General features: G+C 34.7%; 4 protein-coding genes across 6 annotated transcripts; 2 read left to right on the top strand and 2 right to left on the bottom strand.

Annotated features, from left to right (window-relative positions):
- Window positions 1-236: 236 nt before the first annotated feature.
- Window positions 237-3,510, bottom strand: LOC140881729 (rhamnogalacturonan I rhamnosyltransferase 1-like). Of its 2 annotated transcripts, none has more exons than XM_073287264.1 (9): window positions 3,210-3,510; window positions 2,595-2,930; window positions 2,235-2,302; window positions 2,064-2,152; window positions 1,810-1,975; window positions 1,451-1,734; window positions 1,177-1,381; window positions 850-1,007; window positions 237-717 (listed from the first exon to the last, which is right to left on the bottom strand). In XM_073287264.1, the coding sequence occupies exons 2-9, from the start codon at window positions 2,848-2,850 to the stop codon at window positions 468-470; spliced, it is 1,476 nt and encodes a 491-aa protein (XP_073143365.1). In that variant the 5' UTR covers window positions 2,851-2,930; window positions 3,210-3,510; the 3' UTR covers window positions 237-467. The 2 variants fall into 2 exon arrangements, with proteins under 2 accessions (XP_073143365.1, XP_073143366.1); XM_073287265.1 differs by having other exon boundaries at window positions 515-717; window positions 822-1,007.
- Window positions 3,511-5,838: 2,328 nt separating this feature from the next.
- LOC140883275 (uncharacterized) lies at window positions 5,839-7,619 on the top strand. The gene is made up of 4 exons (XM_073289683.1): window positions 5,839-6,055; window positions 6,228-6,335; window positions 7,011-7,085; window positions 7,187-7,619. Exons 1-4 carry the CDS (start codon window positions 5,922-5,924, stop codon window positions 7,416-7,418), a joined length of 549 nt encoding a protein of 182 aa, XP_073145784.1. The 5' UTR covers window positions 5,839-5,921; the 3' UTR covers window positions 7,419-7,619.
- Window positions 7,620-7,738: 119 nt separating this feature from the next.
- Window positions 7,739-8,855, bottom strand: LOC140883274 (uncharacterized). Its single transcript, XM_073289681.1, has 2 exons — window positions 8,585-8,855; window positions 7,739-8,466 (listed from the first exon to the last, which is right to left on the bottom strand). Exons 1-2 carry the CDS (start codon window positions 8,757-8,759, stop codon window positions 7,889-7,891), a joined length of 753 nt encoding a protein of 250 aa, XP_073145782.1. The 5' UTR covers window positions 8,760-8,855; the 3' UTR covers window positions 7,739-7,888.
- Window positions 8,856-19,452: 10,597 nt separating this feature from the next.
- On the top strand, window positions 19,453-22,747 carry LOC140883343 (E3 ubiquitin-protein ligase At3g02290-like). Of its 2 annotated transcripts, none has more exons than XM_073289777.1 (5): window positions 19,453-19,614; window positions 20,042-20,415; window positions 20,669-21,098; window positions 21,326-21,435; window positions 22,380-22,747. In XM_073289777.1, exons 2-5 carry the CDS (start codon window positions 20,299-20,301, stop codon window positions 22,404-22,406), a joined length of 684 nt encoding a protein of 227 aa, XP_073145878.1. In that variant the 5' UTR covers window positions 19,453-19,614; window positions 20,042-20,298; the 3' UTR covers window positions 22,407-22,747. The 2 variants fall into 2 exon arrangements, with proteins under 2 accessions (XP_073145878.1, XP_073145877.1); XM_073289776.1 differs by having other exon boundaries at window positions 20,045-20,415.
- The last annotated feature ends 747 nt before the right edge of the window (window positions 22,748-23,494 follow it).

A 23,494-nucleotide genomic window follows, 5' to 3' on the forward strand; every position in this document is an offset into this window, starting at 1 on the left:
ATACTTTTTTTGTTTCTTTATTAGTTTCTTGACAAAACATCTTATTTCAACTTTTATGAGAATTTTCCATTCATTGTTGGCTGAACATTTGACATTCGGAGTCAATTGCTATTCGGAACTTCCAGATTAAATCATGCAAATATTCGAGTTTTTAACTCTTGAGAAAATATCACCCGATCAGCCAAGCTGACTCTTATGTAGCCGAAAAACAGTTGAATAAAGTAATGTAGGAACAATTGCAATTATACCATTTTCAATCCCTGAAATAATAGGGTTCCACCTATAGTGAGAGTTCCACCTGTAATGATTCGATCTGTACAGCTGAAGAAGACAAAAAATGTTCAAATTTCATGCATATGCATTTAAAATTTCCCTAAGTTTAGAACATGGGGCTAATAAAACTTAACCCTCTTGAACTTTTCTTCAAATGTCCACCATCCTTATGAATCAAGAATATGATCGATGGATCACGAACTTATTGGGGTTTCATCAAGCGGTAGCAAGCATTCTTCTGGGTTGGCATAAAAGTAATCTTCTTCCTTGGGTCTATTCTCTATGACAACACGGTTCTTTGGACTCCCCATTCGGTCTTCCGAATGAGCCTCTCTCACATAAGCTGAGAACTCACCCCAACTCAATGATCCATCATTGTATCTATCGATTAAGCTTACCAAAACCTGTCTGTTCAGGAGAATCGTCTTCTTGAAACCTAGATATCTGGAGTGTTTCAACAAATTACACAACCTTTATCAACCCAAACATAATGATCAATCCTAAATGAGACGCTGTGTTAAATAACATCATGAGATTAGGAGATATACCGATCCAAGAATACATAAGAGAACAGACCTGCGGTGCCCTTCAACAAGTTTAGCCATATTTCCGTCATAAGTGGGAACAAATACATCACTCTCCAAAGATATAAAATAATCCAGAGCTGCCATTTGAGACGAGTGGTTCTTGAAAAACTTCAAGTCTGATGGTTCTAACAATGCCTCTTTGTTAACCTATTGCACAAAACTCATTACTCATGCAATGTGCTTTAAAATTAGATTTAGGGATGGACTCAGAAAGAGGCGGGCGGGAGACATTAGTTTTACCCCTAAAACATAACTAAATAGCCCCCTCAATAAATTTTCTGGATCCATCCCTATTGAGATCGATTCTTTTACTCACAAGATTTGGAAACGCCGCCTTCAAGCTTCTCAATCTTTTCGTTCCACCATATATCTCTCCAGAAGCGATGTATACTTGAGTGTTACTATCAATACCGAGTGCAGTTAGTACTAGAGCAGTTTCTTCGGGTGTCAAAGGACATAGGCCTTCTTTTCTTTTGAGTTCGGGATCTATGACTTTCTCCTTCCACCAAGAGTTCGCAAATCTAGTCATATATTGTTTCTACAGTCAGTATGATGTACCTTTTAGTCAAAACAGGAACATTGTTTTTTACCTCATTGTAGTGAGTTCATTCACCTCCTTGGTGTTGCAACCTTGAGTACAGCCAGAAAAAGACAACATATCCATTTCATATCTTAGATGCAGGACAAGGAAAGGGCCATTTAGCCTTCTCAGAATTTTTCTACCCAATTCCTCAATCTGGGAAGTAAATTTTAGAGAATGGAAATTTACTTTACATCTCAGCTTTTGAATCTCGAGTGGTAGCCTGTTGTTAGCTAGCCGAGTATCGGTTCTGTTCAGATGCACTACTTCATATTTTTTAAGAAGTGGAAGAATCTGTCAACAAATGTCACAGCATCAACTCTATAACTAGCTAGGATATAATTATCACACCCATTTTTTGAAACCAACCTGTTTATGGTAGTAGGAAATATTTGACCAGCTGACCGGTGCTAGCTCGTAACACTTTCCTAGATCAACTCTACTTTTAAGTTTTGAAGGGAGCTCTTTCAGTATCTGGACCTCATCCCTCAAAGATGTGATGAAATGATCAACATCAAATATATCCTCAAAATCACTGCAAAGCAGGTAAAAAAAGTTTGTAACAAATGTAAAGCATTATAATGAACAGAGACGAGAATCGCATGGCATTCAAGTCTAGGTACCTTGAATCAGCCCAAAATGATGTTTTGTCCAATTCTGGGACAATAAGAGTTATGTTAAGATATCTGGCAATAGCAACCATGTCACATATCTGCAAATGCAGGAGTACAAAAACAAGTGAGAAACCAACACTCAAACGAGTTTGGCGAATCGACATGTTAAAACTAACATACTGCCGCTCTCATTTGGTTGAGTCCTCCATTGCAAGAAACAAGAAGATGACCATTGTTCTTGTATGATCCTGACGACAACAGAAACTGAGTTCAAAAAATACCACATGAAGCCCTTACGGAAAACTATAGGTATCGTTTGGTATGTGGAATGGAATGATCAATTGATATACATTTGTGATATATGCCATAGAAAAAATGATTAGAAATAGGTCATTTATTTAGTAATGTGATTAGAAACAAAATCATATTATATTACTGGAAGTTTAAATGTTATATACAACAAAACTAAGAAAAAAAAAAAGAGCACAACATTCCAAATGACTCCATTTACAAGAGAAAGAAAAGGAACCAGGGACTCACTCTTTGGAGGTAGATGCACTTTTGGTTGGACAAAAGACTTATCTTCCTCCCTGTAATTATCAGGTGAACCAACATAAGAAGGCCTATCTTTTAGTACCTTTGCCCCCCTAAAGTCCCCTACCGCCACCAATTGAATCACACAAGTCCATAGCGACAAAATCGCGATCGCCCTCAAAATCCAGAGCTTCGTTCTACCACGACACACTCTCAAAAGCATGGTCTTTTGAGCTTTATCTTCACCCAAAAACTTCATCATGCTCAAATCTCGGGACCTTAGTGTCTCTTTTTCCTTCTCATTGTTATACTCCTGTCTACGCGAGTTAATTTGCGACTAACCTGAGATGAAAATGATATCAAATTACAGTTCTTACGAGAAAGACAATGAAAAACAGGGGACAAATACACAAGAAACCAAGGTTGTTGAAAGACAGGTTAAATATATATAAAATAATGGATTGGTTTTGATTACTTTAATGCTACATTTACGCAGAAAAAAGAGGGTTCTAAAATGTTAAACCATCATCATGTACACTCCTTGAATACCCAGAAAACATCAATGAATTGATTGCGAATGCTAGTTCAAAATCTTGAAATGAGGATTCTTTAATCTCTCACTTTATTACAAGCTCCACGCAGTGGGATACTTGGTTTACAGGAGAAGTGGTTGAAATCTTGAATGTAAATGGTGTTCGAAACTGCGCAGACCCTTTCCAAGATTCGGGATAAAGGTCGGGTTTCCGATCACATTCCGGCCAAATTCCGCCGGAAAATCGTGGTTGGAAGGCAACTCAAGACTCCGCTGAAGGAAGAAACTGGCAGTGGCAGTAGAGTTTCCCCGTCTGCATTAATGTAACGTGTGTAATCGCAATTCTTTACACTATCTTTTAAGTATTTAAACATCCCATTTATCTTCTAATCTTTTGGATATAAAAAGAAAAGAAAAGATGGATACAATACATACAATACAATATATAAAAGACACGACTTGAAGGTGGTGAAAAAGTATATATATCCGATTTGTGCTCGCAATCTGAAAGTCATTAAAACGATTTTTTAATTAAATTATCTTCTATTAATATAATACGCGTAGATGATTAGTAAAAGTCAATGTATGATTATGGCAATTGTCAAATAGATTCATTCTCATATGGATTTGCTACGTATACTCTTTTTTTTAGTAAATGTTTGCATACCTTTTATTTTAAATAAACTCTATTTAATTGCATAGTTTGTGTCGCGTGATAAATTTGTAGTAATGGAAGTATGAAAAAATATTTCTCGAATACGCTTAAAAATTAAAATCCATCTTTTAATAACAATTTCATACGTAATAGTTAATTGTTAAAAAATTTCTATATCCTTATCAATACTTTTGAATTTCTCAAATATTTTTTGAACCATAGGTCCATAACTAGTAACTGAAAATTTTAAAAATAATAAATCGAATTATTAGTACTATATATATTATTATAATTATAATTATTTAGTAAATGCATGACTTATGGAGCCTTTTCTAGTGACAAATTGCCTAATTAAATTTTCATGTTTAACCCCAAATTTGACCCATTCAAGATTACGAAATCTATATTAAAAATTGAATCGGCTTCAAATATTTTTAATCATGAAGAAGAAAATTTTCAAAGTCAAATTACTAAATATTTAAAACACAAGAGTACAATTAATATTCTCAATACATTCATGTATTTTGCTCTAATAATCCATTAAATAAGCAAATTTCATATGAGACCGTTAATATATTAGTTTTTTAAGATGAATTTCTAAATTCACTTATAAAAATTATTATTTTTATGTCAAAAATATTATTTTCATTGCAGATATGGATCGAGTCGACTCATCTACAAAATACTTTCACTACAGATATGAATCAAGTCGATCTGTCTCATAACATACTCACTTCATTGAATATTTCTATTCTAAGCAATTACAAGAAATTTTATCTTGTGTAGCTAAAGTTATTATATGAAGAAATGACTAGCCAATTAATCATATTTGTTTCTGTATTTTTACGATTAAATTTAAACTTTTAGTTAATTTTTGTATTATTAAAATGTCGCTTTTATATTGGTGAGATAACGATATATATATGATGTAGTTTATCAATGAAGATTAAGGAAAGTAGTTGGTGTTGGATATAGTCAATTAGTGGAGGCAACCTTGAAATTTCGTCAATTTACATATCTTAGATAATAGAAATAAAATTTCCATGTTTAAAATCGTTTTGGATATGGATTTTTTAAAAATTAAAAAATGAAATCACGAGTGAATCCACTTAAATTTAACTAACTAATATCAAAATCTGGACTAGGAGATTGGAATCCGGGAAAAAGGAAAATTTTGAATAAAGATTTGGATTGTGGTGTTAGGTTTATAGCCTAAACAAAAGAAGACATAATCTATTCAAATTAAAAAGGAAAATATGAAAAATTTTAATATATTTTCCAATATAGATTGATGTTGAAAAGAAAATATAGCCTCAAGAAAATATGATTGATCAAACTTAGAATTTTCCCTTGTTTCATTTTTCGTCAATAATATTTCTTCATCTTTATTTATAATTTTGAATTTGTAATAACCGACCGAATCATTCATAACATAAAAATTATTATAAATGATTTTTTTTTTATAATATTTAGATTTTTTTTTACACAATTTTTTTTTAATGTGTATTGCATGGCTTATTTTATTCTGCACGGAGTAAAATTCACCCGATCTAGCATCTACCGTCCAAACAGCCCGAACCCCACATATTCATGGGCCGGCCCATTAACGGCCCAAATCCATCATAGAACTTCCCGTATTGCATGCATCATACGACAGCCGACAAGACATCAATAATAATACATGTTGTCAGTCCAATTTAATGATACAAACTAATATATTTTTATGTGAATGTTCGTAAAATGATGTAAATGTAATAATAAACTTATAAATATGCCAGCTTGTTCAAACAATAATAGGATATTATCATTTTGATTGAGACAAGGCATATCGGGAACTTATTATATGGTTATAGCTTGACATAGAAAACTAATAATTTTTATAATTATAATTATAATATGAGGTTAATGTGAATAGTTACGTTTACCATCCATGTTAATGGGATCTTTAGATTTTTAATGTTTCGAGATATCCAATGGGCCTATCGATTCCAACCCAGAAGTATATGGGCTTAAAAGCCCAAATGGGCATTTAGATTTCAGTTTCTCGTGTTTATCCCCAATTCCTAGGGTTTTTTAGTCTGCAGTGATTGATTTCCTCTGGATCTATTGACTGTCTAAATCGGTTAACAGTTAAGAGCAAGAGAAGATGAGGAAGCTGAAGTTTCATGAGAAGAAGCTCTTGAAAAAAGTTGATTTTTTGGAATGGAAGAGAGAAGGCGGGCACAGAGAGAACCTGGTTATGCATCGGTATCACGTCACGGGCAGAGACGACTATAAAAAGTATTTCTCGCGATTTAATTTCGAATTTATTTTGCGGGACTGCTAAATTTTTTGAATATTGGTGGAAATCTTAGTGTATGATTTTTTTTGCTTAGTTTTTCTGCTGGACTGAAACTGAACTTTTTTTTTAATTATTGATATTTGATGATTTTTTTTATCTCGTGATTTTTAGGTATTCGAGTTTGTGTCGAATGGTGCAGAAACTTGTAAATATTTTGAAACAGATGGATCCGAGGGACCCTTACCGGATTGAGATGACTGATGGGCTTCTTGAAAAGCTGTAAGTTTTACTTGTCAAGTTAGACTGTTAATGCTTCATAGTAGTTGACATGTGCTCGTATGGATGTAAGAAAAAGTTTGTTCACGATTATGTCGAAATGAGCTTTTGGATTAAGTTAAAATGGCTTTTATCATGTGAAGGTGGCCAAGATTAATGTGCCAAGTAGTTAATTGTCTTGTAAAATTCTTTATTTCCAACAGATCTTGTCATTTGTGACGAGTTAGGGTCTTGTGGGGAACCTGTGGTGGCAGAAGGATTCAATTTGCATTTCGCCATGTACTTTGTTGGACAGAGGATCTCATGTCTCTTACTTTCTCTTTTTTAAAAAGTTGTGTGAGATGTTTCTTTATCTACGCAACATGCATCAATTGCAGTTGAATCACATGAACCTAATATCGCTTGGGCTTGCATAATCTTGTGGGCTTGTGGCATTGAATGCATACGTGTGGGTTGCAAGGTGTAGCAAATGTATATAGTTGTTCACTAGGTAATGCAACTACAAACCAACTGTCCCGACCATCATAGTGGCAGAGCTTTTATTTCACTTTTGTAGGAGTATTTGTGTCCACTACTACATTTTTTCTTTCTTACTTCTGGTTGAAACCTTGATATTTGTTGAATAATAAGAGAGGAGAAATGTATATTTGATTTTTTTTTTTTTTTGCTTCAATTCAGATACAGCATTGGTGTGATACCATCTCGAAAAAGTTTGGCATTGTGTGAACGCTTGTCAGTGTCATCTTTTTGCCGGTAAGCTGGCTGAACCACGTAGTTTATTGCTGTGCCTCAAACAATGACAGGCAGATGATATTGGTTTTTTTTTTTTGTATATATATGTGTGCTTGCCTCAGGCGTAGGCTTGCAACTGTCATGGTGCAGTTGAAGTTTGCAGAACACTTAAAAGAAGCAGTAACATATATTGAACAAGGGCATATTCGTGTGGGACCAGATACGGTTACAGACCCTGCATTCCTTGTCACAAGGAATATGCAAGATTTCATTACATGGGTCGATACGTCAAAGATAAGGAGGAAGGTCCTGGAATACAATGAAAAGCTGGATGACTTTGACTTAATGAACTGAGAGTTCGTTTACGAATTGATTTCTCGGATCGGATAATGGTTTATACATGAATTGGTACTGTGGCACTGTAAGCTTTTATTGTCTTAGCTTCAAATTTGTAGGGTGACTTTGTGATGAGTCTCAGATCTAAGAATTAAGCTCAAGGAAAACCCTTTGATTTTTTGAATCACTATACATGAAATTTCACATTTGAGTTTAAAATGTTTGAGCTCAATCTTTTGAAGATTGACTAACTCAACTCCACAACACGTGCCAATCTGATAGTGCATATGGGAAGATGGAACAAACAAATCAACATAAAACTATTTCAAGACTTTACATATCACAACCAAATGCCACGTGTTTATTGAAGAGAAATACATGTTTACTATTGAAAAATACAAGAAACTTTAGTCACCAGCCTAGGGAAGCAGATAATCTGCTTGAAAGGAAATAGAGGGAATGAGATCAGCGACAGGTTGCTTCGTTTATCATTTACCTTTGTTATCCACCACTTCGGATGGTTTTACAGCTGCTTCTTTCTTGGGGGGCAAATATGGGATTCCAGGCAGTGGCGACAGACGTGGAAGCAGGGGTGGAAGCAGCGGTAGAGGTGGCAGCCTGGGAAAGAAAGACAGTGGAGGAAGGTAGAGCCCAAGTGTTGGCTGATCAGTTGGTGTTGGATCCTGAATTGGAGGCAAAAACGCTGGATCATTAGGATTCGAAATGGAGGATAATTCAGCTTTCAGGTTCTCGAAATTCTTGACGCCTGGTCTCTCATCACACATTTCTGGTTCCTTCATTGGTTTCAACGTAAGAAACCCTTCTGAGAAAATGTTTGTTCCTTGTTTTCCTGATCGGAAATTGTGACTTGCTGATGCCGCAACGGCGCAATAGGGATGGCTGCTGCTGAGTAAGTTTACGGAACAGGCCTTGATTTTTCTGACATGTTTGCTTATGTAGGGAGGGAGATGAACTTTGAATTCTCCATTGACGTTCGTTTTCACTTCCTGTCTGAAATTGATTTTTGATGAACTTGGGTCCTTGCACTCCACTGCAACAGATGCACCTAAGACACATGACAAAATAATTGATTTTCTGTCAAAATATATCAAATATATATAAAGATAAAGGGCGACCTTGATTTGAAATACAAATAAGATCTACTTCTTGAAATTGAAAAGAACCTGAAATAAAGTGTCTGATCTGTGGAAATTTATGTTGGAAACATGTGTCACAGTATGCAGTTCCGTAAACAACAGCAAGAGAAGGAAGCTTTTTCACATATTTAGCCTCAGAGTGACTACCAAATGTGAGAACTAATAAGATCACTGTCCAAAACAAAGACATGATCTGGATCATAACAACCTACAATCACAAAATATGTGTCTGTCGGGTTTCGATTCCGAAAATGAACGCGATCAATCGATCAACCAATGATCACATTCATTCACAACATCAAATTTCTGCGTTTGCTGATTCATAATTACTTGATTGCTCAAACCATTTTATAGTATGAGAAAGGGCAAGGCTTTTATGTCATTCATGCAGAAACCAGTGAACTGCAAACTAGCAAAAGTTATTTCATCGGTATTGTAGCGGTCAGGACAAAAGATAAGATTGTAACTTTGGAATGAATTTGGTTTGGTTATGGTTGAGAATTGGATGAATGGGCAGTTGGGATTCTAGTTGTTCACGAGAACTTGTTAGCTGCATGCCATATAATTCAATTCATTCATGGGATTACTTCTTAGTTAGACTCAGTTTTTGTGTCTGTGAATTCTTGGATTGCACAAGATAACGCTGTCTTTGCCTTCCATTTTTAGAAATCAAGTAATCGACAAAGTAATTTAATGAAATTACTCGATTGATTTGCATGAAAAGATGCTACAAAGTATAATATACAAAATCGTATTTCACGTTAATGGAGTATATAATTCACCCTTCTTTCACACATGACAGCGTGGGACACCAAGAAAAAAGGCCACAACAAAAGTTTCCAAAAGGGCAAATTATTTTAAACTTCTCATTACTAAACTTCTCTTTAACTTAATACTTTAACCACCTTTTTCTTTATTTTCACTTCCTAGTGGTTCTCATATTTAAATTAAAATATAATTAAAACTAATCCTTTGTACGTGGCTTTGTTATACCTATCGAACCAGTCCCGACCATGCAAGACTATTAGTTACGCAAAGTTTCCAGCCGATATACTCCAGATTAGGGTCCAACATGCTTCCGTAAGATGAATTAAATTTAAATACCTTTTTGACCATAATGTCGTCGGGTCATACCTGCCGAGTTTTACGAAGTGCTCCTTACACTCCAACCACGCAGTCGCAATAGATGGTTTCTGCACAAGCTCCTTCAACGACACCCAGCACAGCCTTAATTCATTTTCTACCTTAAGGTGTATGGTATATAAATTTAATTATAAAATATGAACATGAAAGAACGAGAGATTTAGGAAATTTATTCAGACATAATATTATTACATAAATCAACTCCTTTGAAGAGGAGAAGACAACTTGTTTAGCTACTCATAGTAGCCTTGTTCTTGAAATACATAAAAGAAAACTTAATACAAAGAGAGAGAAATATTACAACAATTTATTTGTAAGAAAACTGAAGGGAATGATCGATATCTTCAGCTTCCTCAAATGCCTGTATTTATAGCTGTAGTTCCACTCGTTTCACCGAGAAACTTCAGGGAATCTCACAGCTGTCTTGTATTTCTTTATGCCATTATTGATGACATCTTTTACTAGTGGAGGAGGCAGCTGTCTTGAAATTTTTATGCCATTATTGATGACATCTTTTACTAGTGGAGGAATCACATGTCTGCCACTTTATTTTGGCTTTATTCTCCTCACATGCCTGTTTTATTGTTGTCGGGGCATCTTTTGCTTTTGAAGTAGGCCCTTGTGAAAACGCATCTTCGGTGGTCCTTGTCCACCTTTGCTTGTCTCGAAAAAATCCTTTCGATCCGTTCGGGGTCTAAAGGTTTTTCCAAATTCTGGCTCCTTCTGATTTGGGCATTCTGGGCAGATATTCTCTGACCATCGTTCAATATGAGTCATGTTACAGAATTTTCGGCGAGTTTCTTTACTCTCCGGCAGCTTGTTGTTCCACAAAAGATTTCTCTTCTTTTCGAAGAGTTCTTCCGCAAATGCTGTAGTTTTTCCTGTCATTGTGTTTAACAGGAACGATCCATTCACAGAATTCTGATAAAATTTGAATGGAAACTTGACTTTATCCATCTCAGTAAGACAGACCCAAATACCCCATGCCCTTCTGGTTGAGATCTCATTTTCTCCGAAAGTGGACACCATGGGTATTTCTTCAATTTTAGGATCTTTGATAAATTTATGACTGTTTATATCAGGTCTCCTCAACTTGATAAAATGAAAGAGTTCGTGTGATCCTTTCACTGTTGGTTCTGGAGCTGCACTGAAAAAGTATAACTCAAGCACATCTCCTCTAGCCAAATGATCATTATTTGCCCATGTTTCTTGGACTGCTTCCTGAATCCATTTTGGTAACTGTGATATCTCCGGGAAGCTTGGTGATGTTGTATAAACTGAGGTCAAAGCCCCAAATTCATACCAGAGTTTTACAACTTTAGGATTGACATTGTTTTTTAGCCAAACCTTGGATATATTCCTGCAACATCAACCCTGCAAGTATTGGGGTTGATTTCATTCCTTGTATTCAATTTCTCCCACCTTTGTTGATAAACCTGGAATGGAGAAATAATAGATGGATTAGTATCAATCTTAGATTTGCCCTTGCCAGTGTTGGGTCTAAGATTGATCTCTTTCTCTTTTACCCCAGAGGCGGAGGGTTGACTTGATGAGTTATCCTCATCAATTGTTGTTTCATCCAGATCATCAAAGGCTGATGATAGATTAACACTTGTTTCTTGAGTTTTAGATTTCTCAACATCTTGTTTCACAACCGGTGGTTGTATTTCTTGTTCTTGTAAAACCAATGGTTTTAGCATATCTTGTTTATGAGAAACCAATGGTTTCTCTATAGCCTTCATAATTGGCCCTTGAATAGCAGCCCATAGTTGTGTTTGAGCTTGCATACATCCTGTAATTCGATTAGATACTTTGATCCGATCAGCTTGTTGTAACCTGCCGGCCATTTCAGCATTAATGGCTAACTGGTTGAACTCGTTTTGAAGCAACCCAAGGTGTTCCATGAGATGCCTCTGCATTTTCATTATGGAATCCACGTCACTGCCTTCCATCTCTTGTTAAGAAATCTGCAAGAATATTTTCATGAGATTTAATAATAACAATATCAAAAATATAATTTTGATATAATGCTTGCCATCTTAATAACCTAGCTTTCTCAGGTTTAGATTCAATCTTATTTTTTAGGAAAGCTTTTACCTGGGTGTTATCAACCTTCAGAGTGAATTTTTTAGCAAGTAAAAATAATGGCCATTTTTCAAAAGCCCTTTTAACTGCATAAAATTCCTTCTCGTTGATATGTCATCTAATGGCCTCAGATTCTGAAAAAAGACCGCTACAGTATCTGCATGGTATTTCCCCATTTGGAGTGATCTTGGTAAGGACTGCTGCCCACCAATCGTCACTGGCATCCGTAAATAATACCAGATCATCTTCATCTATGGGTATAGCTATTTTTTGGAGATTCTTACATATCTCTTTTAATTGGTTTACCCCTTTAGTATGGTCATCGGTCCATATTAACCTAGCCTCCTTTTTTAACAAAGGACTGAACACCTTTCTGTACATTGCTAGATTGTTAATGAACATCCCTGCAAAATTAACTACTCCAAAAAAACTCTGGAGTTGTTTTACATCTTTGAGTTTATCTGGAAAATTCTTTACCTTTTCCACAATATGGGATTGTAGAATTATTCCAGTTTCATCAATCTCAATACCGAGGAATTCAATTTTTCTCGTTGCTATGACTGCTTTCTTTTCAGATAAAACCAGTGCTTCTTGTTTACAAATTTTAGAGAAAATCTCTAAGTGTTTAACGTGTTCGTCTATATTTTTTGATGCTATAAGAATATCATCAATATAAGCAAACATAAAGTTGAAATAATCATTAAAAAGATTATCCATCTTTCTTTGAAATATCTGGGGTGCATTAGCTAATCCCATAGGCATAACTTCCCAAATATAGTGTCCTTGTGGAGTAGAGAAGGCTGTGAATTTCTTACTTCCTTCTTCCATTCGAATCTGGTAAAATCCAGACTTACAATCAAATTTTGAGAACACTCTAGCATTTCGTACACAGCTAATTAGGTGTTCTATACTCGGTATGAAGTATCTATCAAACTCCAGGATTTTATTAATACCTTGGTAGTTAATAACTAGCCTGGGTTTCCCTCTTTTTATTTCACCATGATTTCTAACCAGAAAACCTCGGCTACTATATGGTGAAACTTCTTTTTTTATTAAACCAAGGTCCAAATGTTCCTTGATAATCATTTTCATATCCCTTTGATCTGTTATGTTCATCGGGATAGGCTTATATCTGACGAATTTATACTCTTTGCCTTCCTTTAGAGTAAGACTGGTTTTGAGTTGATTTCTATCCCACCATGCCAAAGGATGCTCGTTGTAACTTTCTTTGAGCCTCTTTTTGACATCTTCAAGGGATACTTTATTCTCTAATTCTATATCTCTGTGATTTAGAGTTACCCATATCCTCTGTTTGGAGTTCTTGTTCTGTTGTTATTTTCAACATGGTTTCTCCAAACTTTCTTGGATCTTTCATTTTTGGATGAAAAATTTGTCCTTTATCACCACGCTGACTGCGAAATATTATCGGCAATTGTCGATAAAAAGCAACCTTGAGTCTTTGAACGATAATTTTATGATCACAAATTGTAGTGAACATAAGTCTTCTTGACTCATTGTCTTGTGTGTACTTCTTAAACATTTGTAAGAAGTTATTTCCTAACATGATATCAGCTCTTGTATCATGGAAATAGATTGGTGGTGTTTTTACCTTGTACCAAAGTGTTTGACCTGCACCTCCCATAAGGATCTCTGCTTGTTTTATTTCTTTGCAAAGAATTAAAATTTTTCGAGAAAAATCTCGTCCATCAATTTTTGGCAATTCCTCTTCACATTTTTCAGGGAAGACTCCTCTTTTTGATGTACAAATTTCTGCTCCCGAGTCAATATAAGCTGCAAAATACTCAGCCTTATATTGTTCATATAACATTCCTATCGGAATGTATATGGAGAAAGGACTTGTTGTCATTTTTTAAAGGGATTACTAAATGGCCCCGCCATTTTTAACAGACTGTGTTGTAACTCAGTTATCCGATTAAGACTATTTACCTTTAGTTTCCATAAGGCCTCAGAAGGTAGAGTATGGTTACTCCTTTCTACTTCTTCAATGCGTTATAGTAAATCATGTTCATGACTTACTAATTTCAACTGTTGCTTCTTCCTCTGTCTGTGAACAGAGTTCTCGAATCTGATTAAGAGATTGTCCTTTATCCAATTCTCTTGGTTTTCTATTTCGTAGAATTCTTATTGAATCCTCCAAGTCTTTTCTTTTGCCATGAACTTTATTCATTTTTCAAGGCGTTTCCATGGTTTATGGTCCTCCAGGAATTTTAGACCAAGAATGAGTTGATCCATTTCTTTTCCTGGAATTCCCCAGATTTGAACTTCCAATTCTCCAATATTTATCACTCTTTGGTAAGTTCCTTTTTCCTGTTGTTCCAAATAGTAAATCGAGTTACAAGAAAACAAGTTCCGATGACTTGTAATTTCGAATACTATTTTCACTTCTTTCCATCCTTCTGGAGATCTAAGTTTTCCTATTATAGAAAACTCTTTTTCTTCTGGTGGAATTTCTTGAATAGGAGATTCGTCTCATCTCCTGCTTGTTATTCTGTCTCCTTGGAAAGATAACCTTCGGGGTTCTATTTTAAGGTCTCTGTATAGAACCGATCTGTCTTGAATTTGAATGTCTGTTTCCTGATTAAAGGAAACTCGATTCTTTTCGGGTATATTGCTTGGGCAACTTTCCCAAAGATCTCTGAAATTTCAATGAACTCATTTCTAATAAATAATTCAGAATGGTGAGTATTAGAAAGAGCATATGAAATTTGATACATAATAGAATATGACCTATTACCTTCCTTCATTAGTCTCTTTTCCTTGAAGTTTTGATTCAAAGTCAAGGCTCGACTAAAATCTCTATCAGCTAAATTGTAGGCTATTCTTGGATAAATAACTCCCACAATTTTTCCTGCACATAAATTTCCCGAGATAGTTCCTAGAACCGCATCTTGTATATTCTCCATTCTTTTATTGCATACTACGATATCTATGGGTGAATCTATTCCCTCTTTAAAAGTAGTCTTAATCATAATCTGGATTATTCCAATATGAATCCAAGACATTGTCTTTGCTACTTCTGCTTTTAATTTCTGTAATTCTTCTCGAATTTCTTCAAAGGGAATTAACTGCATTTCAATTTGATTACTGGTTAATTCCATAGGGATCGCCATTTCCCTTCTGGATACCTTATAAATCAAATTATGTCTTCTTTGTCTTAGCCCTAGGTTTCCTAAGACTCTTTCAACTTGTCCTGCCGAAAATCCTTGGTACTTCTGTAATGTTGGATTTTCTCTCATAATCCTTTGGACCATATTATGAGATATCGTGGTTTGACTAAAGAACCCAGCCAAACTTTCATGTGTTTCATGGCGAAACACTTCTTTTTTACTCTGATTCTGATTCTGATTCATCTTCAGAAACTTCTCGACTAAACAATATCTCTTCTTCGTATATGATTTCATCTGAGGGGATATCCTCAAATTGATATACTTGGACTAGATCTTGAAAGAAGTTCGCATCATCCATATCTGGTGTTTCTTCAAAGAGTTTAACTCCTTTTTTCTCGTTTTCTGGACAATTTATAGATATATGTCTTCTTGCTCCACATGTCCAGCAGTTGCAATCCTTGAAACTTTCACTTGATCTTGTATGAGTTCTTCTTAAAGTTCTTCTTGATGGTGTTCTTCCCCTGCTTTGTGATGAGCCTGTTGCTGGGGATGTTCTTGTAGGTCCACTTCTTCTACCTGATCTATAGGATCTTGCCTTTTGTTTGGACCAAAATGTTCTTGGTTTCCAAAAACTTTTCATTCTTTTATTATAGGGATTATTTTTGAATTTCTTCCTTTTAAATCCCTGTGATCTGTTTCCAATGATCGTTGGAAGATCATTTTCTCTATAACACAAAGGTGTACGCTTATCTATACCCCTTATTTTCTTGTAGTTCTTCTGTAATGCTGCCATATGACACCATTCTGCTAATTTTCCTTTCAAAAAGGAGGCACGTCTTGCCAATGTATCAAGATTTCCTGGAACATATTCTTTAATCAGCATTTCTCTCCAGGGACTTGGCATTTTTGCAAAAAATAGCTGAATAGCTATATTTTCCTCGACTCCCGAATTCCATCTGTATTTAGTGAATAACATAATGTATTCATCAACTAAGCAGATATCATGTAACTCGAGGCTATAAAGAGCTTGAGTATATCTTCTCTTTTTCTCTATATTTTGATTATTGAAATAGTCCACCCCTATGAATTGTGCTTTAAATAGGTTGGCCATTCTTTATCCAATCTCGCTGAGGGATTCTCCTGCTAAGATTGATTCCTTAGTTTTTTGCATAGTCATCTCCCATGCGATCTTAACAGATCCCATTAGACTCATTTCTAGAAGTTTAATGAATCCTTCTTTATTCAGATCTAATGTCCCTGCTGCTATTCTCATAGCTGACGTCCAATCATCTATAAGATCTTCTCTGTTTTTAAAGTCCAAAATATCAAGGTTTAACATAACCCCGTAAGGATGTATTGGATCTAAAACAGTTTTTCCGTAAGGAGTTTGATGGAGTGGGATTTTACTCCTTCTCGATCTGGTTCCTGCTGGATGTGAATTTTCTCCAACCTGGAACTCACTATGTGGTTCTTCTGTTTTAACCACATATCTTGGGGGATTCCCTATGGGTTGTTCACCCTCAGGGAAATTCATTTTTAGATCTACTACTTTGAGATTCGCAAAAGAATCCGCAAGATCTTGTAGATCCTCGCGATTTAATCTTTATAAAGTAGTAATCAGATAGTGTTTTTCTCTGATACTGCTTTTATAAGATTAATCATCATTTCATCATTGGTTAAAGGTTTTTGGACCATTTTGGTTTTACCTTTCTGATGTAACAAAGGTTCGGTACCAAATGAGAGTGGTAACCTTCCTCCTGTATTTCCTTTTCTAGAACCCGAAGTATGTTCTAGATTTATGATTTTATTTTGAAGATCCTTTAGGTTTCCAAGAATTTCTTCTTGTTTCTTAAGGATTTCTTCAATTTGCCGAGGTATTTCATACAGCTGATTGCTGTAATATTGTACCGTCTTTTGAATTTCTCTAAGATCTCCGGAGAGTTTAGAGGAATCTGGGGTAATCTCTAAAAATTGAGAGTTAGACATCATTTTTCTTTATCTCTTCAAAATTAAGAGCATTAATCACAACCTGTTGTAAGTAATCTATTGTGAATAGATTAACTTGTTTATAGGATTTCATATGAATAAAATCCTCTTGATTCAAACCTTCGTTTGAAGTCATCTTTTTTTTAAAAAAATCTTCTCCTCAACAAAGAAAAACATGAATTAACGAATAATATTATGTCTGAATAATTAACCTAAGACTTTGATACCATTTTTATGGATAATTCTTTGTACCATGAATAAGCATAAAATCTTCAGATTTTAGCATAAAGTTTTTAGATTTTAAGCATAAAAAAGCATAAATCCAGTACAAGAATTAAACAATTAAATATACAAATTTTGTGGTCCTAGGGAGCTATTGCAAAGAATCTTATGGGTAGAAAGCTAGGACAAAGTCAAGTTTGGGTTTGGGGATTTATCACCAATTTGCTCTTTCTAAAACCACAGGCGTTTGCACCCATATATATATATATATATATATATATATATATATATATATATATTTGTTACAAAATTGAAAATATGAAGTTAATATACTATATTTGAGTACCAATTGTTTCAAGCAGCAGAGAGTGCAGAACTATTTTCTTGTGTATCAGTGCGTGCAAATACATTTTTTCTAATAGAAAATGTGGGATAATATTTCAACATACCCCACACACGCCCAGGAATGAACATCTGGAGCGTGGAGATATTAATGGGTGACCTAAACGCCCAGAAAAAAACATCTGGAGCTTGGAAATTAGCCCAATTATGGGCGGTCCAACACACGGAGGGTCTGTGCTATGATACCATATAAGGTGTTGTGAATCAATAATTTATTAATCACAAGAGGATGTATATATACAACAAGTATTGAAGATTAGCCTAGATAAGCTCCTAATATAAACACAAATATACAAGTATAAGATCTAAACTAATCACTAAGAATATTACGAAGGATATCTGTAGAGATTATCCTAACAGCTTTAAGGGCTATATATCATTTTTTAAAATAAAATACCTTTTAAAAAATTTGATTTTCCTTACAAATTTCTTTGCCTGCTCATTCATGGAAGGATTCAATTGATATAAAATAACTTGTCAAACTGATGTAAGCGAGATTAGGTAGAAAATGGAACAAATAATAAATTAATACATCATTTGGTACAAAGAATGAGAACATCATTGCATCATCTTCACTCAAATTTTATATTACTTTTAGTAAGAAAAAAAAAAAAAAAGAAAAACAATTCGTCATTCTTATTTTTCAAATTTTCATCATATTTTTCATTATCTGATGTTTCCATGCCAAACGGTGCTTGAGATATATATTGATTTAATGAGGGATTTGTTAACTCTGTCCGATGAGGTTATCCCATGTCTTGATCCAAGAACTATAAATTAAAGATCATATATATATATATATATATATATATATTTTTCATGTAATGCAATATATAGAATCATGTAAATAAAATAAAATACACACGACTCCCTTTGTAGTTTAAGATTGAGGATTGATATATTATCTACACGGATAACAACGGTCTTGTTTTAACCACATCCCATATGATATACGCCTCGTTTCGACTGGTTAGACCATGTTAAGTGGGTCTTGTGATTTAATCAATTCAATTTCACACTGTATACACCAATGAGCCCATAGCCCAATGGATAAGGGTAAGATCCTGAGACCAATTGGTCTTTCGAATCCCGCTAATTGCGGATATATTTTTTTAATTTATTTATGTAGATTTAAGTAGTTTTTTTGCCCGAGATAAGTAATACTCGGGTCAATGCTCAAGTCCTGTCGGTTGTGCGAGCAGTTTCATTATTTTGTTGTAATTGATTACTTGTACTCTTGTACTTGTACTCTAAAAAAAAGTCACACTATATATATATATATTATTTGAATTAAATTGTTAGTAGCATTCCAAATATATTTTATTTTTATCTAAAAGTTCGTATTATTTAATTCATCATGTATTTGTAAAATATTATCCTAAATTATCACATTTTATCCATTTTTAAATTTAATAAATATTCTTTTATACTTTTAAATATTTAATTAATTCATTATATCATTATGACATTGTTTGGTTTGATGTATTATTAATCTATGTATAACTTATCCCATTAAATCTCGCAATATTCTTGTCATATTATTTATTTATTTATTCAGATAGGACTCTTCAGATTTTAGAGCTGGACAAGATTGGTGTAAAAGTTAGAACATAAAAACTCTCACGAAACCGTCTCACGCATCAATTTTATAAGATAATTGAATCACGCATCAATTTTGTAAGATAATTTTCAATTTGAATCATCCACGAAAATATATTATTTTTTATGTAAAAAATATTAATTTTTATTATAAATATATATAAATTTGATCCGTACCACAAAAGTCTACACTTACAAATTTTCGTGGAATCTATTAAATTTTAAACAGATTCCACATATACAGATTAATATCCATCTATTTATTTTGTACATTTTCGGAAACAGAAATAGAGTTATTTATAATATACAACCGGACACATCACACAGAAGCGCTTTTGTTTACCCTGTTTCGTCTTTCTTCTTGTTCTCCTTCTTCTTCTCTCTCTATATAATATATATACATAGAGAGAAGACAAAGAATAAATTGCAGAAAATTAGATACGTTTTCCTCGGATTTTACGGCCCTTGTCTCTCCAGAATCATCTATTCCAGGTTGCTTCAGCATACCTTTGTTGTTTCTTGTGTGTGTATTAATTTTTTTTGCGTGTTAATATTTCTTCCGTTTCAGTCTCCCTTCTATTTAATTTGATTGGAATTTATGAGAATCGCATAATCTGTTGTGGGTTTCTCTCGATGAATGCAAAATTTCCTGTACTATTACAATTTACAACACTGTACGATTGTTTATGTTTCTTGACTTTAAAGAAAGAGATATATACGATGTTTCATGATTTGGGTATTTTCTTTACGAATCTGTAGGATTTTTTTTTAAAAGAGTTTAATAGGTTTATATTTTGTCATTAAAAGTCACCTAGAAAGGAAATCGTACTAGGGGTTGATGGGTGGCGGTAAATTCCAATTATTCTTCTTGGATGATTTATCAACTTTATATTTTATTATAAATCCTTTGATGTTGTAGCAGGTGTTTATTCAGTCGCTCAAAGTCAAGGCCACCATATAAGGAGAGGCATTCGGGTTTTGTTTCCTGTCGAGAGAGGTGCTTGCTCGTGAAGGCAATTCGTCTTCTGCGAGCTTGGTTCCTTTCTCGCTGTGATTAAGTTCTCTGCCGACAGAAAGATTCGATCTTTTTTGTTTCTGTGATCGCATTCGTGCTTTTGCATGCTATCGAGGAAGAAGAGAGTCGTGTAAGATTAAATTTGGATTGTCATCTCAGTCATGGGAGCTGTTTGTTGCTGCTGGAGGGATGAATGGGAAGATTTTGCAAATCCGAACAGCTCTGTGTATAGGAACTGTATTTGCCTCCATTGCTTTGTTCAGAACTTCTTACATGTGGTATGATATGGTTTCTTCTCTGTCAAATTTTATCTGAATGAATATGCTTATAATCCAACTTGGTTGCACATGAAGTACATGTCTGATTTTTGGGGTGCTTGAGCTCAGTGGTTATATCGTGGTCGACTTTATTATAATTATATAATTGCATTCTGCAGTATGCATCAGTATTTCGTTTCTGACTTAGGGTGCTAGAGTTCAGTGTTTATATCATTGTCGAACTTTATCATGATTGTATAATTGCATTCTGCAGTATGCATCAGTGTTTCGCAGAAGAGCACATGTCTTGCCTTCTTCTTCTTCTCAGGGGACATCATCTTTCAGTTCTACGGAAGCACTTGATGACTCTTTAGCTGATATGTATCATGCTCCTCCAAGACCTCTGCCTTACGATGTGGATCCAAGATATGTCCGCATCCAGCAGGATGAATCAGTCTCAAGGAGGGAGAAAGGCTCAACACACTCAAACAATGAGATGGAGCCGCTTAGAATGAGTGGATTTGAGAAAGAGTCTGATTCTTTGAGTTACACAAGCACACAGAAGGGCTTTACATGTGACGAAGGATCAAAAGAATACCATTCGAAATCACCGCTAAAGCTCTCAACAGTTAAAACCACGACAGGGTTTGCCCATATTTACCCATCCTCGGAGGATGAAGATGTTTGTCCAACATGCCTCGAAGGTAACAAATAGTAGCTACTATGAATCGATTGAGAGGCTAAAAGTACTAGTAGTGGTAGTTGAATGCATGGGAAATAGCAACGTAATAGGAACAAACTCTCAATAAATCTTGAATAATATTGCTTACATTATTAGTTGTGGTTTGAGTTTATCTCTTAGCAATAACTAAATCTCATTTGTTACGAAATTGTAAGTCTTTGATCTATAAGACTGCATCCATTTCTGCAGAATATACCGCTGAAAATCCCAAGATACTGACAAAATGTTCTCACCATTTCCATCTTGGTTGTATATATGAGTGGATGGAAAGAAGTGATACCTGTCCGATTTGTTGCAAGGTACAGACTGATCCTTCCTGGTGTTTTTCTGCCTGGTTATAATTTAGAGTTCGCATTTATCCACTTGCAAGCTTTGAAGTGTACTTTCCCCTTTATTTTTTGTCATCTCAGACTTATAAACTCCTCGTGCTTGTGTATGTTGTAATTTTTTTTCATCATTTTTGCACTGGCTAAGACTACTTTTTTTGCTAAAATCCATGGTCGGTCACATTAATTGTGATTTGGTGGATAGTCCTGTGAAGGCCTTTGTTCTTCATGCTCAGTCCCCTTTATTCATTATTTTTCATCTGGAGTACTTGTAGGCATGTTGATTCAATACATTTTCTGTGAGGAATTCTTTGGGAACGTGGATTATGAAAATTTACTGTGGCGTTTATTTTTCTTTTAATGTTTTATGTACCTTACTCTGTATGCCTCTCAACAACAAAAGGGATAGGAAGGTATGTAAAAACTTCAAACTAGAAAATTAAGTGTTGACAGAAAGTTGAATCGTTCGCAGAAAAGTAAGGTGGCGAAAAGGTCGCTAGGACGGGTAAACTGTGACCCTCCCTCACAGTCTACCCAATAACAACGCCAAATAAATCTGTTCGTGTATGTAACTGCTGCTTGACTTTTTGTGGACACAAGTATTTCAGGGGAAAGGATGGGTACAGTAAATATTAAAACTTCCACATGTAGTCGTTCTGGTTCGGCTTGCCCTGGGTACCAACATCTGAAACTTCATACGATTTTTTTTAAGTAGCAAATACCAATTATAAGGCAATGCCAAAAAAATTGTGGCGAAACCCCAATCTAAAATTGCATCCCTCTTACTTCTTAGAAGCTTTAGTTACAATAAATGTAGCTGAAGTTTCGATGAAACATTGAATTGCTGTACAAATAGACGACTTCTTGAAGATATATGTTTCATTCTCAGAGTCTGATTAATATATAATGATTTACAGGTGATGGCATTTGATGAACCGACTTGATTTTTCAAAGAAGCTCCGGTCGCGCACGAGTGCAGCTGCCAACGGAAAAAGAGGAGCACTTTGACAGAGACCGGGAGTCTAAAGTCATTGTAAATACTGCTTGCTGGTTAAACAAGTGTGAAGTGTTGCCATTATCCGCCGAATGATGTATATAGCAAGACAAATATCTCACATATTATTTTCTCCCTGTGTTTCTTTGCTCATCATCCTGATATTCTTTTGGTTGCAACAACTTGAGCAAGTTTAATGGAGTTTTTGAAGGTGTGAGATGATGTTTTAGTCTCTCAAGCTTTGAGAGCTCCATCTAAATCGAAGTTGGTCATTTCGAGCTAGACAAATTCTCTCTTTTTTTAAAAAAAATTTGATCAGGTGATATTTAATAGATTGATTCATGAGACTAAAGAAGTTGCTAAAATAGCTTGTGTGGGAAGAGCCAATCTTTCCTGAAAACATTAAAATGGAAGTTCAAGAGAGGGGCTATTCCATTACCTGAATAATTTAAAAATGTACTAGGGAAATTCTACACTAAAATTCAAGGAATAGGTTGGTTGCGAAGACGGCTGATCGAGCGTTCATCTCAGAATGGTAGGTTGTGTTTGGATGATGGATTTAATTGAAAAAAAAAGAAAGAAGGAATTTAACAATAAATTTAAATGAAACTTAACTTCTTTTTTTAAAAAAAATGAAACTTAACTTCGATATATTTGAAAGGGGAGATTGTATCTTTGAGTTATCAATTCATAGCAAATAACCTTAATATTTGTTGTCTTATTAGCTTATGTTTCTCAATTACGTACGTTCTTACCCACCCTTGTGAATTGTGATGGTTTCTGGAACCAGGAAAACATAGAGATCGCATTATCATAGGATATTACAAATCAGTGTAGGATATTACAAAATCATACATAGGATATTATCAAATAGTTTGATTATCAGTTCTCAAAAAATGCTCGAAAACGCCTAAACGTCAAACCACAGTTAAAACGGCTAAAGAGCTGAAAAAAAAACTTTTAATCAAATATTTGAACCTGTGATTTAACCTACTGATTTAACCCATAATAACTTGATTTATGTTTTATGAATCCATA

This window comes from Henckelia pumila, chromosome 2 (assembly GCF_033568475.1).
Source record: "Henckelia pumila isolate YLH828 chromosome 2, ASM3356847v2, whole genome shotgun sequence".
Taxonomy (NCBI): Eukaryota; Viridiplantae; Streptophyta; class Magnoliopsida; order Lamiales; family Gesneriaceae; genus Henckelia; species Henckelia pumila.

Bases quoted from the DNA above. Each gene is read 5' to 3' on its own strand.
- LOC140883275 (XM_073289683.1), top strand. From the start codon at position 5,922: ATGAGGAAGCTGAAGTTTCATGAGAAGAAGCTCTTGAAAAAAGTTGAT. The intron at 6,056-6,227 runs GTATTTCTCGCG...CGTGATTTTTAG, and splicing joins GGCAGAGACGACTATAAAAA to GTATTCGAGTTTGTGTCGAA. The intron at 7,086-7,186 runs GTAAGCTGGCTG...TGCTTGCCTCAG, and splicing joins TCAGTGTCATCTTTTTGCCG to GCGTAGGCTTGCAACTGTCA.
- LOC140881729 (XM_073287264.1), bottom strand. From the start codon at position 2,850: ATGATGAAGTTTTTGGGTGAAGATAAAGCTCAAAAGACCATGCTTTTG. The intron at 2,153-2,234 runs GTATGTTAGTTT...CTGCATTTGCAG, and splicing joins TCAACCAAATGAGAGCGGCA to ATATGTGACATGGTTGCTAT. The intron at 718-849 runs GTCTGTTCTCTT...GAAACACTCCAG, and splicing joins CTTGTTGAAGGGCACCGCAG to ATATCTAGGTTTCAAGAAGA.
- LOC140883343 (XM_073289777.1), top strand. From the start codon at position 20,299: ATGGGAGCTGTTTGTTGCTGCTGGAGGGATGAATGGGAAGATTTTGCA. The intron at 21,099-21,325 runs GTAACAAATAGT...CCATTTCTGCAG, and splicing joins TTGTCCAACATGCCTCGAAG to AATATACCGCTGAAAATCCC. The intron at 21,436-22,379 runs GTACAGACTGAT...AATGATTTACAG, and splicing joins CCTGTCCGATTTGTTGCAAG to GTGATGGCATTTGATGAACC.
- LOC140883274 (XM_073289681.1), bottom strand. From the start codon at position 8,759: ATGATCCAGATCATGTCTTTGTTTTGGACAGTGATCTTATTAGTTCTC. The intron at 8,467-8,584 runs GTTCTTTTCAAT...CATGTGTCTTAG, and splicing joins GATCAGACACTTTATTTCAG to GTGCATCTGTTGCAGTGGAG.